Here is a 16,503-nt window from a genome sequence, read left to right as displayed (position 1 = left end):
ACCGGCCAGTTAGTGAAATCAGTCCCCGACGAGTCATTTTCGTTGTTTTTATCTCGTACCCCGCTATCAGATCTGAACTCCTTCAAACTCCGCGCTATCACTATCACTTTCACTATCACGATGGTTCTCCCGATTAGCAACCCAACAAAGTCCTACTGGATTGAGGGGGCTGAATCCCCCCTCCGCAACTTTCGTTCGACCGAGGAGCTGCCCAAGGAAGTCGATGTGGTAATTGTTGGCAGTGGTTATGCCGGTGCGACGACCGCATACTGGCTTCAAAAGGTATCCCCAGAAAAGCCCCTTCGCAACGCGTTTGAACCGCTGTCTGACCACGATTTCCAGTTCACGGAAAATGCGCCGCAAAAGCCCAAGATGCTCATGCTGGAGGCGCGCGACATTTGCGGCTCATCAACAGGCCGCAACGGCGGACAGCTGAGGCCTCACGCCTACTCCCGCTACAAGCCGTGGTCCGCCCGTTTTGGCCCCAGGGTCGGAATGGAGCTCATCAAGCACGAGATGGCGCATCTCCCCGCATTCAAAGAGCTCGCGGCTGCAGAGGGCATCGCTGAGGAGATCTGCCTAAAGTTCGGCGAGACATTTGACGCGGCCATGACGGACGAGGCATGGGAGCGTCTGAAGGGCAACTACGAGGCCATGAAGAAGGACCATGGAGAAGATGATGATGTGGTCAAGGTCTGCAGGCTGATTGAGGATCCGAAAGCCGCGGAGGAGTTCACACAGATGAAGTCTTGCGTAGGCGCAGTGGTGCATCCTGCCGGTCAAGTGTGAGTATCGTGTCCTCATTAATGCCAAGACTTCAGGGGTAGCTGACAAATTTTCTCAGATGGCCGTACAAATTCGTCCACGCCTTGCTTAGGAAAGTCCTTGAGACGGGCAACCTGAACCTCCAAGCACACACACCCGCCGATAGCGTTTCTGAAAAGGATGCCGACGGCTGGGTGACTGTCAAGACTCCCAGAGGCGATGTGAAAACAAAGGCTGTGGTGCACGCCACCAACAGATGGGCTTCGCACCTTCTGCCCAATTTCAGTAAACTCATCTTTGAAGACAGATGCACTATCGCGTCTTTAAAGGCCCCAGAAGGCTTCATCAAGCATACTGGTGCTCAGCACTGGGATAGCAACGTGAACGTGAGTTTTCAATTCATCCTGTCTCAAGACCCCTGAACAGGCATCTGATGAACTTGGCCAGAACTACCATCTCCAACTCCCGCCACCGTACAACAACATCATTATCGGCGGCGCGAGGCAACTTCTCTGCCATTACCCGGACAAGTGCATCCTGAACGACGAAGAGGATCAGCAATTTGAGGGTGCCCCCGAATTCTATGAGACATGGCCATCATCCGATATTGTTGGCTGGGAGGGCGGAGAAAAGGCAGAATTTGCTAAGCCTGTCAATGAGGGCGGCTGCTGGTCTGGTGGTAAGTTGACCTCATGATTTTTACTAAGACAGACTCGTTGACATCTTTAACAGTTGACTCCTCGAGCATTGACGGGTTCCCCTTCGTCGGAGCCATCCCCAAACAAGACGGACATTTCGTCACAGCGGGATTCTCAGGCCACGGTATGTACTCTTCTTCTCAAAAGGCTTCACGATCAAAGCTAACGAATGTCAAGGCATGCCCAGAATCCTGGGCTCTACCGCTCATCTCACCCCTCTCATCCTCGATGCTTTGGGTGTCAAGTACACCGTTCCGTCGATAGTCGCACCGTTCCCTCCCTTGCCGAGTCCCTTCTTTGCCACTGCTGAGCGGATTGAGAAGTTGCAAAAGGTTGATGCCGCGCCGAAATGGGAGGAGGAGAGAAAGAGCAGTTTGGAAAGCGCGAAGAAGCCGTTCTGCAACGACGCTCGCAGCCGTCCGAGACTGTAGCGTGGAAGTAGAGGAGTAGAAGATCCATTGGGAGCCTCTTCATCTGTAGAAAATGGGGCCTCGTGTATATAAAGTGCTCAATAATTGGGCCGAGGAAATAATGAAGACGCTACAATACAGCACCTATTGAATCCACTTTGGAATAGCTGATTGTATGTAGAGTGAGATACGAGTGAGATGCAGCGTTAATATTCAGCACAGTCCCGGCGCACAAGCTTCACATCAACTTTGAACCACGCTCGGCAACCTAACAAACACATTGGAATAGTGGCCTTAGAGGCACATCTACACAATTTGACTTTCAAAGTTAGTGCTTCCATTTTATGTGAATTGGGGTGATTTGTGCTGGCGCAGGCTACGTGGTCCTCTTGGATTCAGAGCTGTGTACAACGAGTAACGGACATCAAGGTCGGGCAGGTATCTACAGGTCGGCGAGATTTCAAGCGGAAGGTAAATGTACAGTCTCTTTACTAATTAAACAATGACTAAACGAGCGGGGTGCCGGGTCGAGCCTGACTCAGTCATCTCGCGTCTGCCCCGCCGCCGATGGCACACCATCGATCGCCGCCAGCTCCCCCGCATCAATGTCCGTCTCCGCGGGCTTCTCCGGCACCAGGCGGATGAGGAAGACCATGCAGGGCACGGCCAGCAGCAGGATGGCGCAGTTGACGATAAACGCGACCTTGGGGTCGGCGCCGGAGTTGGTGTTGATGGCGTACGAGACAGCCTGTCCCGCCGTTTCGAACGCTCTGAAGAGGCCGCCGGTTCTGGAGCTGGAGGCAACGTCGGTAGAGAAGGTGCCCAGGATCCAGTAGAGAGACAGCTGGGTCCAGTAGCCGGTCGTGAAGATGATGAGATAGGGGACGTAGGCTTCGGCCCATCTTCTGCCGTGGCTATTGGGAGCCAATGTCAGTAATTTTGAGGGCGAGGAGGAGGAAGAATGTACGTACGTTTCGTAGTCCAATGCCGGCTTCGAGAGGCCGAACTTGCCGTACTCAATGCCAATCCAGACGAAGCAGGCTGCCTGAGGAATGGACCACATGGCAAAGGAGATCCATGCTCTCTTTGACTGGGACCAACGGGTGTTGTCCAGAAGCCTTCCGTAGGCAATGACGAGCGGGATGGTGATCGTGGCTGAGGAGCTTGTTAGATGGTTTCCTAGGTAATCCTTCAGGTACGAGGACTGCTTACGCATGATCAAAGAAGATAGCGCGCGAGCACGAACAGAGAAATGCAGGGAAAGATAGGTCCCCATTGTTCCACCATAGAAGAACGAGTAGAAGGAGGGAATGAAGATGAGCCAAGTCTGCACCCGGCGTTAGTTTATGACAGGAGTCTTAACGAAGAAGGGGGAGCTTCATACCTTGGGACGCTGTGCGTGCTTCCAGAGGGCAGAGAATTCCTGCTTCCAGCTGATGCTGGGAGACATTGGGATCTTGGCACCGTCTCTACGGCGTACGCGCCTGGTGGGCGAGAGGAGGAATGCCCAGATGACACCGGTGCACTCTGTGAAAATAGCCTTGGTTAGTTACTGTAGGCTTATACAAGCACGATGGGAAGACTTACCGAAACCAACGAAGATGAGGTACGTAGACCACGCAATACCGCCGGCAGTGCTATCGGAGTAGTTGGTGGAGAAGTTGATTGCACCTCCCATAACACTGCCAGAGTTTCTCATTGCGGACCAGATACCCAAATAGAAGCCTCTGTCGTCTTGCTTCGGGTACGAAAGCATTGCGGTCGTCTCGGCGACGTAGAGGAATCCCGATGTGAAGCCTCCAATCAGCTAAAGAGGTATTAGACTGGTTCAATTGCTCAATGGCAGTTACAAATGTGACCTACTCTAGAGAAGAGAAGGTACCAATCAACACCGTACTTGGCGTTGACATAGTAGGCAGAGCCAGCCAGGGGCATGGCAACGGCAGCAATCATGCAAGACCACTTGATGCCGAATTTGTTGATCAGAGGTCCTCCGAAGAGGGTCATCACGCAGCCAGCCGCATAGTTGAGCGAGGTTGCCAAGTTGGCAAGGTACGGGGTGGAGAGTCCACCACCCCCGAGGTTGGAGATGGCGTCGGACATGGCGGGGCCGACGAAAGACAACCTGCAGCAGAAGACACAACATTTAGTTTCCACACTTGCATCGATGCACAGGCGGTTGCTTTACTTACGCTCCAAACAGGATCATCTGCCAAAGAACACTGCGCCAGAACTTGGTGAACTTTGGCGCGCGCAGGTACGCGTCGTCGATGCCATAGTGGTCGGCTTCGATCACATGGCTGGGCACGGTGCCCAGCTCAGTGGTGTCGTCGACCTTTGTGTCGTCTTTCGTGGGTTCAGGAGCCATGGTGAAGAGATGGCGAGATTTGGCGTATCTCGATTAAGAAGAGATCAGTGCGGCAAAGAGAGTGTGTCTCAACGTCCATTGGAGTTATATATTCAAGCTTTTGGGGGTCGCCTGTCAGTCGCCCAGACAGGAACTTGGAACGTCCGTATCAATGGACTTGGTTTGGGTGAGGCCCAGGCGCTGCGGAGGGCCAGTCAGGAGTGTGCCATTGTCATCCATGGCACACCGGCCTGGAGATAACAAGTGACACGCGCCCATCTAAAATCCCCGATGCGTATCTGTCAAGCGGATGGCCCTTGCAACAGCAGTAACCTTGCCACTAGATTCCGATCCCCTTCAATGAAACGCAACTGTTCCTGGCTTGGCATCCAAACTTCAAGTCAACCGGCTTCACGATGCCAAAAGTCCAACTCGACATCAGACAATCCGTTCAATTGAACAAGGCAATTGGACTGGCCGGAGCCTCTGCTAATAATGCCAACATGTCGCCATCAAGGTATCAAAACATGAGCCCATTTCCCCAGACGGCCAGTGTCCTCGCACCCCGCTGACATCCCGGATGGCGGCCGCGGGATGGCTAGATGACAAGCTCTCCCCCCATCGACACATGCTACCCTGCTCATGTGGCCTTCCAACCTCGACCAACCACACACGACCGCAGACCGGCAACGAGCAACAGTGTTGGCTCTTATCTGCACCGGCCCGGTTCCGGTTCCCCTGATAAACGTGGTCTTTCCAGGGGGCAGGCAGCGTTGATAACGTCCCGGGACCGGGTAAGGTAAGCCAGACGAGGCGGGAAAGTTGAGCACGGCCGCCAGCTTGCAGGGGGGCGAGCAACGGTTATCCTGCATATCCCGCGTTATCTGTGGGTGACGTTGCAGTGGAGCTCTCTCTGTTGTCTTTCCCTCCCAGCTGGGTGTCTGTCTGCTCCTCTAGCTTCTACTTAGTCGGCAGGTGTCCGGGGTGTGGTGGAACAGGCGAACTCCATCGGTTTGGGGTATCTGAGCCGAAAGCGGGGGAGGACCCAGCAAGCAAGCGATAGCGCTGACGGCGAACATTTCCCAAACATTTCCCGGGGGAACTTTATAACAGCGAGGTCCGGCCGAACGTGGCTACTAAGCGTGGTGTTACCAAAAGCAGTCAGTGGTGTGTTAGTGCGCTGTAATTCGATTTACATATTCAATTGGCAACAGACGGGCGGATTGATTGATAGACAGACACTGCTTTCTTCGGATACGGATAAGCCATGCCGCCCTCCCCGCTCCCGGTTCCGAACTCCACGACCTCCTTCTGGAGGTCAAGTCCGCACCCGCTCGACAATCACCGGTCTACCCCCGACGTCCCCTCACAGGTCGACATTGCCGTTATTGGCGCCGGCTATGCAGGCGTCTCGACGGTCTACCACATTCTCAACATCGCCAAGGCCAAGGGCACCCCGCCCCCGAACATTGTGATTCTCGAGGCGAGAGAGGCCTGCTCCGGGGCAACGGGCCGAAATGGTATGTCTTTGAAATCTTTCATTTCATTGATATGGTTCTAATGATGCGGCGGTGCAGGCGGCCACCTGAAGCCGGACCCCTACAATCGGCCTTCAACCCTTGCTCTCACGCATGGCGTTGAGGTTGCCGGCGAGTGCGCCAACTTTGAGGCGGATAACCTTGCGGCTGTGAAGAAGGCTATTGAGACCGAGGGAATTGACTGCGACTTTGTGTATACGCGTGCCGTCGACGCGTTGATGAGCGAGTCGATCTGTGAGCGCATGAGGTCTGGCGTTGAGTTGTTGAGGAAACATGGCGTTAAGGTAATGGACGACGTGTATTTTGCCAAGGGGGCGGAGGCAGAGCAAGTAAGTCAAACTTTTCCTATCAAAGGTTTTTAGTCGCTGACGGAAACCAGCTATCGGGCGTTAAGGGTGCCAAGGGGTGCCTCTCATACACGGCGGGCCACCTCTGGCCGTACAAGCTCATCGTCGGCCTCCTCGAGAAGGAGCTTGCCGCCGGCGTGAACCTGCAGACTCATACACCCGTGACTAAAGTCACAGAAAAGCCCGATGCAGACGGCTTTCTCACACTCACCACGCCGCGGGGAACCGTGCGCACTAAGAACATCGTGTACGCGACAAACGGCTACACGTCGTCGATCCTGCCCGAGTTCTCGGAAAAGATTGTCCCCGTGCGGGGGATATGCAGCCACATCCACCCCGGCAAGACGCCCGCGCCGCTGCTGCCTCACTCGTACATCATCCGCTGGTCGGAGAGCGAGTACGAGTACCTCATCCCGAGGCTGGACGGCAGCATCGTGGTGGGAGGTGCCAGGGGCGCGTACTACCACGACTTGGAAAAGTGGTATGGCAATGTCAGCGATGATAAGCTGATTGAGGAGGCGAAGCACTACTTTGACGGGTACATGCAGAAGGTCTTCAAGGGCTGGGAAGACACTGGCGCGTACACGAACAAGGTGTGGACTGGAAGTAAGTTGGCATATTCTGAGACTGATGTGACGTGTTTGCTGACGTTGTTCATTACAAGTTATGGGATACTCCACGGATTCAACGCCGCATGTTGGCGTGGTTCCTGGTAGACAAAGCCAGTTCATGCTGGCCGGCTTCACCGGTCACGGCATGCCGCAAATCTTCTTGTCTGCGAAGGGCGTCGCTTCAATGGTGATGGAGGGTGTAGACTTTAAGAGCACAGGTATCCCAAGGCTTTACGAAGCTTCGCAAGCCAGGTTGGACAATCCCAAGAATAATGTCTTGGACAGCTGGAAGGCATCGCAAAAGACTGCATCGAAGCTGTAGATTGGGGGAAGGTGGCAGCAGGGGTTAATAGAGGGCAATTTCTCACGGTTCCTGGAGACGAAAGTCAGTGCAAGTGAGCATCAATATTATTGAATTAATCCTTTGACGATTAACTACCTTGAGGTACGTGAGATGTTGCCGCCCCTCTTAGTGAAAGGTCGACCTCATTGAATACATTATGCCATGACCCTATACACGGGATACTCATCACCGACGTTGACGGGCAAAATGTTAAACGTGGCATACGAGTCGATGCCCTCCGGCTCCAGTGTAACAAAGGCGTGGGCAGCGTTCTTCTGTCTCGTGCTGACCCAGAACCCTCCCGCCGGGATCTTAACCTCCTTCTTCACAATGGCAGTCTCCACAGTAGATCTCGCAACGCCTTCATACTTCGACGCAGCAACAATGGCGCTAGTAACGTTCAATGCCTCGACCTCACCGCTGAAGTCGAACTCAAGCGTCTGAACGGTGACTCCAGCGACGCGAAGACGCTCAGCCACATCAGCCCACGCCTTGGAGAACACGTACGCCTCGGGACGAGCGCGGGTTAGGTTCGCCACAACAGGCGTGGTGTTGAGGAACTGGACCGGGATGTCGACCAAAGCTCCCGTCTCGGCCTCGATGAACTGCCATGAAATATTCGTCGGGCGAGGGGACTCGGTAATGATAATATCCTCAGTGCTCTCGATGAACTTCTTCCGCGCGTTCTCGACAGTCTGGTAAACCTCCTCGGCGTGGTCCGCTGCCGTCTGGACAATCGTCTCGACCATTGTCAGGCCCGTGGCCACGCGGCGCTGGAAGTGCTGGTCCGCGAGACCGATGCCGCGGGTTTCGGTCAGGAACATGATAGCCTGGCTCAGCGCTACAGAGCTGTCGCCAATCTTGGCGTCGCCCGTCGTCTCCTCCAGCACAATGTCGTCAGTCCCATCCGAGCCGACAACGTAGGGACCCCATCTCAACCCCCGCTTCTCCATCGCCGCCGCAATGGCGTTGGCGAAGACGGCCTCTGAGATGTTGCGAATGTCAGCGTGGATGTTGGCGTTCTTCATGGCTGAAAATTGGCCGTCCTGCCCATCGATCCATTGCTCCTTGGTACCCCACGCCTGAGTCGGGCTGTACTCGTGGCAGTCGACGCCAACATGCGGCGCGAAGCCCATGACCAGCTGCTTGATGTCGCGCGTCTGTTGGCGAGCTAGTTTAGTATGATCGCGGTTGGGGTCGAAATTGGTCGCAAAGTAACGCTGGAAGTACGCGACGCCATCGGGGTTGTATCGGGGAAGCATCATGATATCGACCTTGTCAAGTATGGACGCCGCCCAGGTTGCGTTGGCGTCGAATCGGCCAAGCAGAGCAAGAAGAGCTTGGTCGCCGCTGGGCTCGTTGCCGTGCACGCCGCCCTGCATCCAAATGCGCACTTTGCTGGGAACACTGGCATTGGCGTGCGACGCGAGACTATCGGGGATGCGCTTCGTGGTCGACAGGTAGACGTAGGGTATCGTGCGGCCTTCTTCGGACTTGAAGTCGGGGTTGTGGTAGGTCATCCACTCATTGCGGGCAGCGAGAGTCTGGAGGTAGTAGTCTGCGAGTGTCCAGTCAGCAGAGCCCGAATACACCGGATGTTGGCGTCACGCACCGAGAGTTGCCTGGTCAGTCGGTCCACTGGTGCCATTGGCGAAAGTGCTGGGTACGCTGTCCGGGTTTGCGAATGCAGGCGAGAGAAGCTCAACGCCCTCGACCTCAGGGAAGTTGGCAGCGACGACCTCGGTATCGGGAATCACCTCTACTTGGTTGCTGGCATAGGTGAGCGCGGTGGCTAGGCCTGCGTGCAGCAGACCTAGGGCAGCTGTTTCCTGGTAGCGCATGTTGACGATCGTCCCCGGACCTGGCTCCGATCAAGTTCTGTCAATTAGTGGCGGCGACGGTGAGGCGACAAACTCCGACATTGAGAACGCAACGTGGGTTTCTTTGCTTTTAAACTTGCCCGCAGTCTTTCGGCCTCCCGCCGAACTCCAATCGCATCGCCAAGGCCTCATTTACCACGGTCAAGGACTCATAACGTCATGTTGTCGCTGTCGCGGTACGACGGTCACGGCATTTTTCCTCGAGCTATGCGCAAATAGGCATCTGTTCATCTCTAGTGTGGAGGATGCCCCTCAAAGTGTGGGGTTTAAAGTCTTGGGGATGCTGTCAAAAATCCCCGGAGCTTCCATACAAGCGCTGCGATATCGCTTGCCAAGACGTGTTATCTTGCCAAGAAAGAGCCATTACCAGGCCGTCGGGCGGATGTGCATCGATTTTTGATTTCAACTGTTAATAATATTTGTGTGTGATAACACCTGTAGGAGCAAACCGTCGTTGTAGATGGAAATCGTAAGGACGTTGAATGCACGCGTGGATTGAATCAATGATGGGTTAGATATAAAGGCAACGTTGACCAACTTGGAAGGAACACAGGAGAGAAGTATGAAACGTGCAATGTAGACAGACACGGAGTTATATGTGAATAGCGTGCTAAAAGCATTGTTTTGTAATTTTACCTAAAAGTCAGAACTCATCGCCGTGATAAGGTGGGTGTTTTTCCCACGTTTGGCTATGTCAAATGAGGTCATGAATACTGATATCGAGAGACATGATATTTTCCCTTCATGAAATAGATAGACAGATTTAGAAAGAGAAGCAGAGATAGAGACAGAGAAACAAATGAGGTAGAAATAGCAACACTAGAGATAGGAGTAGAAACGCAGGCAGAAGAACATTATATATCTATCAGTCTGTCAAGTCGTAGACATCCCTCCCGTCACTCTTGGAACTTGCATGATGCTTTGGTAAGAGCTACTAAAAAAGCTCATCGACTACCACTACCGGCATAAAGGCGACGAGATACAGCCGATCAAGACGGATGCACCAACTCCAGCTGATGGCACCGTGAGGCCGGTTCCGATGATGTTGCAAAGCGCGCACTCAAGCGACGACTTGTTACACTTGATCTCGTATTCCATGTTGCCATGCTCGGAGGGGTTGCGGCCCGAGCCTTTCGGTGGGATGTTGTCCATCGTCATCTTAATCTTTCGCGGCACCTTGACGTAGTGGTCGACCTTGTCCACCCACTGTAGGCACTGACCCTCGCGGCCGGGGCGTGTGTCCGGCGTGCGACAGATACGAGTCGTCGTCTCGCGCTTCGATGAGTATTCCTTGGTCTTGCCGAGGTTGGCAAACGCGGCGGAGAGTCGCTGCAGGGAATGCAGCTCAGAGTGGCCCTCGTTGGCGTGGCATGACCACTCAATGGTACAGCCCGAGCCGATCGAGATGGCCGTGGTATCGCAATCGGTACTCTTGTCGTTGAACATGCGTCGGACAGTCGCGACTACGTTCTCCGCGGTTTGCTCGTACAGCTCCACCCAGTCCGAGTTGGTAGAGCCGGTGATGGTCGTGTCGTCCTTGTCATTGTTGTTGCCGCCACCGCTGCCGGGGTTGACGTACGGCTTGCCGCGGTGGTTGCACACGTAGGCACTGGAACACCACTTGCTGTCGGCCAGCTGGTAAACCTTGTCCCAGTGGTACGAATAGCACTTGAACGGCTTGTCCAACTCGTATTTGTGCCAAGCATCGCCAGCTGGGTTGGGATCTGTGATGCTGCGGTCAATGTGGACGGTGAAGACGTCACCATTGGGCATAGTTGCGCTGACACCGCCAGCTTGACCCCAAGGGTACGATCCACTCCAGGGCACGTTGACCATCATGGTCGGGCTGTAGGTATCTAGCCCGTTGCCCGTCTACACATCGCCCGGGTAGTAGATCATCTCGCGTGAGGTAGAACCGCCGTTTGCCCCGAGACCGATGCCGCAATCGGCGAGCACGAGACTCTCGTATGGGCTCCTTTGGGCCAATGCAACACTTGCAGAGCACAGAAGGGTTGCGCCCCAGGAAGCAGACCGGAAGCTTTTGGTGAACATGTTGAGTTGGCGACTTATCGCGGTAGATAATAATCGATGAATTAACAGAGTCAAGTGTTTCAAACGAGGTGTTCTCATTTAGTGAAATCTTGTTGATGCTGCTAAGACCAAAAGCACAAGCTGTGGCAACATCGTGTCTTTTATGTTTCTACATATCAACTCGTCCTGCCCTCGATGGGACCATCTGTGTTAAGATTTTCTGTCAGCGGTATGGTCGCCGGCTGTTGTATTTCCCCGGGCTCGCCGTTTAAGAAGCCGCTCAACACGATCGTCTGCTAGATGCGAGCTTTCCGAGAAGGTCTCGCCTTGTTCCGATATGCTTCGGGCAATGCGTTGAGCCCATTGTCGCCAGTCCGGAAAGGCTATCTGGGGTGTGGGTTGCACAACAAACCCTAGTTTAATGCTCCTACTTCTCAGCCAGCCAATATCCGGCCTTAAGTTAGAGTTATGCACAAATTCTCAAGTTCAAGCCGCTCATGCATGCTCACCTCAATCTGTACAAACTCGATGGTGATTAAAAAGAGATATTCACTGAAAGTATTCGCTGCTCGTGGTTGTCCCCAAACATTACAATGTTGGGTCCTCAGCTTTCTCTAACTTGATGGTATTGCAACGTGGCGTGGGGAACGCGTAGAAAGCCAATGCCCCGGGAACGGAGATTTTCATGCCAATTTGGGTAGTAAGACGCTCTGATAGGTTTCTCAAGTTCATGTACATGTCGCAGATAATTCATCACAACCGCTGAGGTGCCCTATGATGCATGGCAGTGGCTGAATCTGCACATAAGCACTAGCCCCGCGAAGGTCTTCATGCATACAGAGTAATCGCCGACCTTGATTAGCATCTGCGTCTCATGTCTCAATGAGTAGGCTTTCTCCTTTTTCGGCCGATAAAAGGAAGGACGTTTGAGAGAACACGCTCGGCCTGCATTTCGCCACAAATCCGCGTGCAGTGAGGTTCGGATGCAAGGAAACGTAAAGCACGTAGAAGAGGATTTCTAGGGAAATTTGACACTAATTTCTAAGAAATACTGAAACGGCGGGCGGATAGGGTGGCAGGATAGAAGACGAATATAGATCGACAAGGACAATAACAACAACGACGACGACGACGACGATGACGAAAGCGATGGCAGTAATAGCTATCAAGCTACTGTACAGATATAAGATATCAGCAAAAGTCCGCCCAGTAAGCTAGCCCGAGGTATGTGCCCGAATAGCGCCCGGTTAGCGACACTTTTACAGCATCTTTCTCGTCGGTTGAAAATCACTAAGCGCAGAAACTGAAACTTTCATAGCTGGGGAACTAGGGCGCCATGCAATAGCAAACTATCTCCCTCATGGCAGAGGGAATGTCAATTTACATCGAAGAATGGGTTCGGTCGCGCATTTAATTGAATCATTCAGATGGTGTTTCGGGGTGATTCCAGGATGAAAACGAATCCTGAAGGAACCTTCCCTTTAGAGTACACTAAGCGGAACTGGGCGGCGTGATACTTAAATAAGCTCTCAATTTATCAACGTTTCTGGCTAAATGATGTTTGCACGATAGGAGCGATGGAAAGTGTCTCTAAGCACCTCTAAAATCACGTCTATTAATTTCATGAAACCTCATGATCTGATTTATCTTTGAGTGGCCTCCCACACCGGTTGACACAACGACAAATGCATCCTGTCATGATTTCGGGTCAGCTTTCCCAACCCCACAGGCTGGGGAACGCCTCCTACAGGATCGATGGATCTTGCGCAATTATAATCATGTAAATCATATGCCATTCTCACCGCGGTTGTGGTAACAGTCACAGGCATTCAATCCAATACTTCAGTCTCGTCCCATTGTAGAGGATCTGAGGAAATCAACTCAACATACGGAGAACTAGGCATCATGATTGCATGTATGTCTTCAACATCAGTCCTTGGCCCCTATTCTTCACGGCATAAGGATTTCCCTTTCCTGAGCACTACCATGATAAGTAGTAACTTCGAATACCTAAACAGACATGTTTTCCGGTTTGCTACACACCTTTCGGACACCCTCAATGACTCACTCGCAACAGTTTTCACACCTTTTGATTGTCACATCTTTTTCGCAGTCCAACAGACAGAGTCCACTCCTTTTCAGACGACTCCTCCAGTCCACCAAGTCTCTCTTGAGTCACCTTCCCGAATTACCCGTTGGTAAGGCTGACCACACTATGACTCAACCTTGATGGCCCACCCACTAGTCCCCTTTTGATAGACGTCATGAGGCTCCCACGGCTCTTTGCCATTCTTCTCGTTGTAGGAACCGTCGTGGTTGCCGCCGGAACTGTTCTTCCCAATTTCGGTAGACAGGCGTTCTGGTGTTCATGCGACGGGCTTCCAGGTAGCAGCGCTATGCTATGGCCGGCATGGCATGCTGTGCCCAGGCCGGTGCTCAGTGGAGCAGCACTTCCTGCCCTTTGAGCAACAAAGCTGCTGCCGTTTTTGCCAACTGCTGCAACAGCAAAGGTGGCGGTGGATGTGTCTAACCTTACGAGTGGAGTGGCTTGAACCTCTGGCCCATCCGGGTAAATCGGATATGCCACAACGCGGTTTTGACGACAGCATTACAATCAAATCAAGCCTGTATATTAAATTAACTCATAAAAGAATATGCCATTTCGTACCCATTGCTTATCGTCAAGGCTGTTGCTATGGTTATTGAGCTCCGTCATGAACGGATTGCCTCAGAACAATTGAGAGCTAGGTCAGTCATTACTCTGCGCTATGCGGGAATGACCTTGGTGAACTTGCGACCTGGATAGTTCCTAAAAGTCAAAAAGCCGTGAAGATGCCTCTCAGACCTCTTTGCGGTTGGCAAAAAGGTCTTTTGCAACCCTTGTACTCTTAATATAGTCAGAGACATGTACGAAAAAGTATAATAAGTATTCAAATGGTTGAAACAGCATACCACCATCTTTCTTTTACATCTGATCAACATCCGATTTCCTTCAGATTCCAGACAGAAGCGATGGCTTCCAAAGCAAAGTCAACAACCGCCCAGGAGGCAGCTGGTATCCGCTGCAGGGAGTTCGCAGACTTGCTTAACCGCGCACATGAAGACACCGAATTTGGCGAAGAACGTCCCATTACAGCGCGAGGGGGAGTGTATGCGAAAGTCACCCTCCAAGACGTAAACGAAGACGTTGTTCGAGCTCTCGGGGAGTGGGTTGTGAAGCCCCGCGGATATCTGACACTCCCCAAAAGATCCACTTCACGTTCTGCCACAATTGTCTTCGCAGTTACCGAGCGAATCTGGAAAAACCTCCGATCGGAAAGCTGCATCACTTTCGTTGAGAACATCCATCACATCAGCCCCGTTACCGTTTCGTGGGTGATGGACGACAAGGGGAAGAGGGAGGAACCAGAAACCCTATCTGGAATATCTCAAATTGATGATAGTGGTCCTCTTGACGCGATCAATATTCACGTGGATTATGGTGAGGGTCTCTAAGGTACGTTCTGCGGTACACCGTATGTAGTGGCTCGAGGCTGACTACAGAAAAAGACTCGAAGCTCTAGCCGACATTTTCGTTTTCACGTACAAACTAAGTGCATGGGAAATCACACTGATAACCAGTCAATCTGCTTTCAAAATCTTCCATGGGCTCGACTTGAGGGGCCATCTGAAGCATTGAGATTCAGTTCTTGGGGCATGGGACCTCATCAGCTGGGACTCTCGGGAATACCTTTTTAGCTCTCGGGCATCCCAATGCAGTAACTCCGAGCGCAACAAAGCAAAATAGCGAACAATGCTTAGGGCAGTCAGGTTCGCCCCATTCCGCTGGACATTCTGTAGACAGAAAAGCTTTGTAATTCTCTGTACAAACATTTATGGAGACCTTGTCATGTTCCAGAACATTGAGCAGTTCTTCCAGCATAGTACGAGCATCACTAGCACCAAGCACGATTTGAAGAAATTCTTAGCAAATTCATAAGCGTCAAACATGCATGTGACCACCACGAACTACGTATGGTCAAATGTCCATACTACTTTTGCTAGTAGCAGTCATTATGCGGTCAAGGTAGTGCGAATAAGCAGCGAAAACGAGTGTAGAGCTGACACGTGACTCGCAGCTCTGCGACGGCGCCGACTTACTTCGCCCCGCCGTAATTCCACGTCACGATCGTTTTTACGCAAACATGCAACGGAGAGTCCGGTCGCCTTGCTCCCTCAGCATCCTGCAAAATGTTTGACGAGTTGAACATGCCAAAATAAGCCACCATGTTACCCAGCGAGCCCGCATCAGAAGGTGCTCAGCCATCGCCCGTCCGCAAAAGCAAAATCGGCTCATTTCGCGTGTCTACTGTCGACGACTTCAGTTCCAGCACTCGCAATGAACATATTCGGCGAAGATCCGGGCTTCCATCAACAGCCTGCCAGACATGTCGGTCTAGGAAGGTGAAATGCCATGTGTCCGTTGGTCAAGAAGGATCTTCCACACTGGGAGAGCAATCCCAGCCCCCACGGTGTCAGGCATGCCAGCAAGCGGATATTGAGTGTCGCTGGGACACAGTCGACAAGAGAAAAAGGCGCAAGGTGCAAAGCACAAATGATGCATCGCGAAAAACCGGAACGCTACCCATGGAAAGCATCATGGTCATCGGGGACGGCCAGCAGCCTGCTTCAGAGGAATCTCATCTTCACAACAGGGCGGCAAGCCAACCTTCAGGAGGTGAGGATCTCAGCGTACATCCAGGAGAAAAGAGCGCACAAATGCCGGGGAATTTCAACAGCATTCATGTCGGCGTGCCTGAGTTGGGCATCAGGGCAAATAAGGAGCCATCCGAAGTGCACTCAGAAATTCAGCCTCCATCCAGGGAATTATTTTCATTTGACAACATGGATATGTCATATGACTGGTCGGAAATTCAAGATTTGGTGCTCGATTTCGATGGAATGGAAAACGTCAGCAACATCAACTGGGATAATATTCTCGCCGACCGACAGTCAGACGATCCCGCAGCAACGCCTAGGCCTCCAGCCAAAGCGATGCGCCTAAGGCTGTATCGACGATTCGGGCCCACTGCTGTTCTGCCCGGACTGAGAAAGCTCTCTATTGCCGTCAACACTCGATCTCCAGAAGGGAGTGGTGAATCCGATGCCAGTAGCCGCCCTGGAACTTCGATGACGTTGTACTCTCGAAGGGTGAAAGCAACGCATCCGTCACCAGGTACGCCAATGTCTGACGACTCGCCCTATGATCTACCTTTGGAAGGTATTCGTCAAATAGCCGAGGTATTCTTCAATCGGCTGGCTTGCTACTTCCCATTCGTTGAGCCCAAGATTCTGGATGGTCATGTTCGCTCAGGACAGGCGTCTAGTTTGTTGATGAACGCCATCGCAGCTTTGACGATGAGGTTTTGTCCCGTTGAATTGTCGCCGGGCACAGTGGATATAGGCTCAGACAGTCCATGGCGAAATGGGACCTATTTTCTGAAGCGTGCCAAAGAGCAGCTTGTTACACTTCTAGCCATACCCACCACAGACA

At 52.6% G+C, this 16,503-nt stretch overlaps 5 protein-coding genes across 5 annotated transcripts; 2 read left to right on the top strand and 3 right to left on the bottom strand.

Annotated features, from left to right (window-relative positions):
- Positions 1 to 120: 120 nt before the first annotated feature.
- On the top strand, positions 121 to 1,894 carry COL26b_008122 (uncharacterized protein; the record flags this gene model as incomplete). The annotated part of the gene is made up of 5 exons (XM_053180890.1): positions 121 to 785; positions 845 to 1,151; positions 1,213 to 1,444; positions 1,498 to 1,587; positions 1,641 to 1,894. The coding sequence occupies 5 exons, from the start codon at positions 121 to 123 to the stop codon at positions 1,892 to 1,894; spliced, it is 1,548 nt and encodes a 515-aa protein (XP_053035152.1).
- Positions 1,895 to 2,411: 517 nt separating this feature from the next.
- Positions 2,412 to 4,241, bottom strand: COL26b_008121 (uncharacterized protein; the record flags this gene model as incomplete). Its single annotated transcript, XM_053180889.1, has 6 exons — positions 2,412 to 2,787; positions 2,845 to 3,200; positions 3,258 to 3,400; positions 3,461 to 3,680; positions 3,737 to 3,998; positions 4,066 to 4,241. 6 exons carry the CDS (start codon positions 4,239 to 4,241, stop codon positions 2,412 to 2,414), a joined length of 1,533 nt encoding a protein of 510 aa, XP_053035151.1.
- A 1,246-nt stretch (positions 4,242 to 5,487) lies between these two features.
- COL26b_008120 (uncharacterized protein) lies at positions 5,488 to 7,038 on the top strand (the record flags this gene model as incomplete). The annotated part of the gene is made up of 4 exons (XM_053180888.1): positions 5,488 to 5,740; positions 5,798 to 6,087; positions 6,138 to 6,711; positions 6,770 to 7,038. 4 exons carry the CDS (start codon positions 5,488 to 5,490, stop codon positions 7,036 to 7,038), a joined length of 1,386 nt encoding a protein of 461 aa, XP_053035150.1.
- Positions 7,039 to 7,214: 176 nt separating this feature from the next.
- On the bottom strand, positions 7,215 to 8,900 carry COL26b_008119 (uncharacterized protein; the record flags this gene model as incomplete). The annotated part of the gene is made up of 2 exons (XM_053180887.1): positions 7,215 to 8,617; positions 8,672 to 8,900. The coding sequence occupies 2 exons, from the start codon at positions 8,898 to 8,900 to the stop codon at positions 7,215 to 7,217; spliced, it is 1,632 nt and encodes a 543-aa protein (XP_053035149.1).
- Positions 8,901 to 9,896: 996 nt separating this feature from the next.
- On the bottom strand, positions 9,897 to 10,778 carry COL26b_008118 (uncharacterized protein; the record flags this gene model as incomplete). The annotated part of the gene is made up of 1 exon (XM_053180886.1): positions 9,897 to 10,778. The coding sequence occupies one exon, from the start codon at positions 10,776 to 10,778 to the stop codon at positions 9,897 to 9,899; it is 882 nt and encodes a 293-aa protein (XP_053035148.1).
- Between the last annotated feature and the right edge of the window lie 5,725 nt (positions 10,779 to 16,503).

Source organism: Colletotrichum chrysophilum (genome assembly GCF_026319265.1).
Source record: "Colletotrichum chrysophilum strain AFK26 chromosome Unknown scaffold_69, whole genome shotgun sequence".
Classification (NCBI taxonomy): domain Eukaryota; kingdom Fungi; phylum Ascomycota; class Sordariomycetes; order Glomerellales; family Glomerellaceae; genus Colletotrichum; species Colletotrichum chrysophilum.
This window is presented reverse-complemented; position numbering and strand designations above follow the sequence as displayed.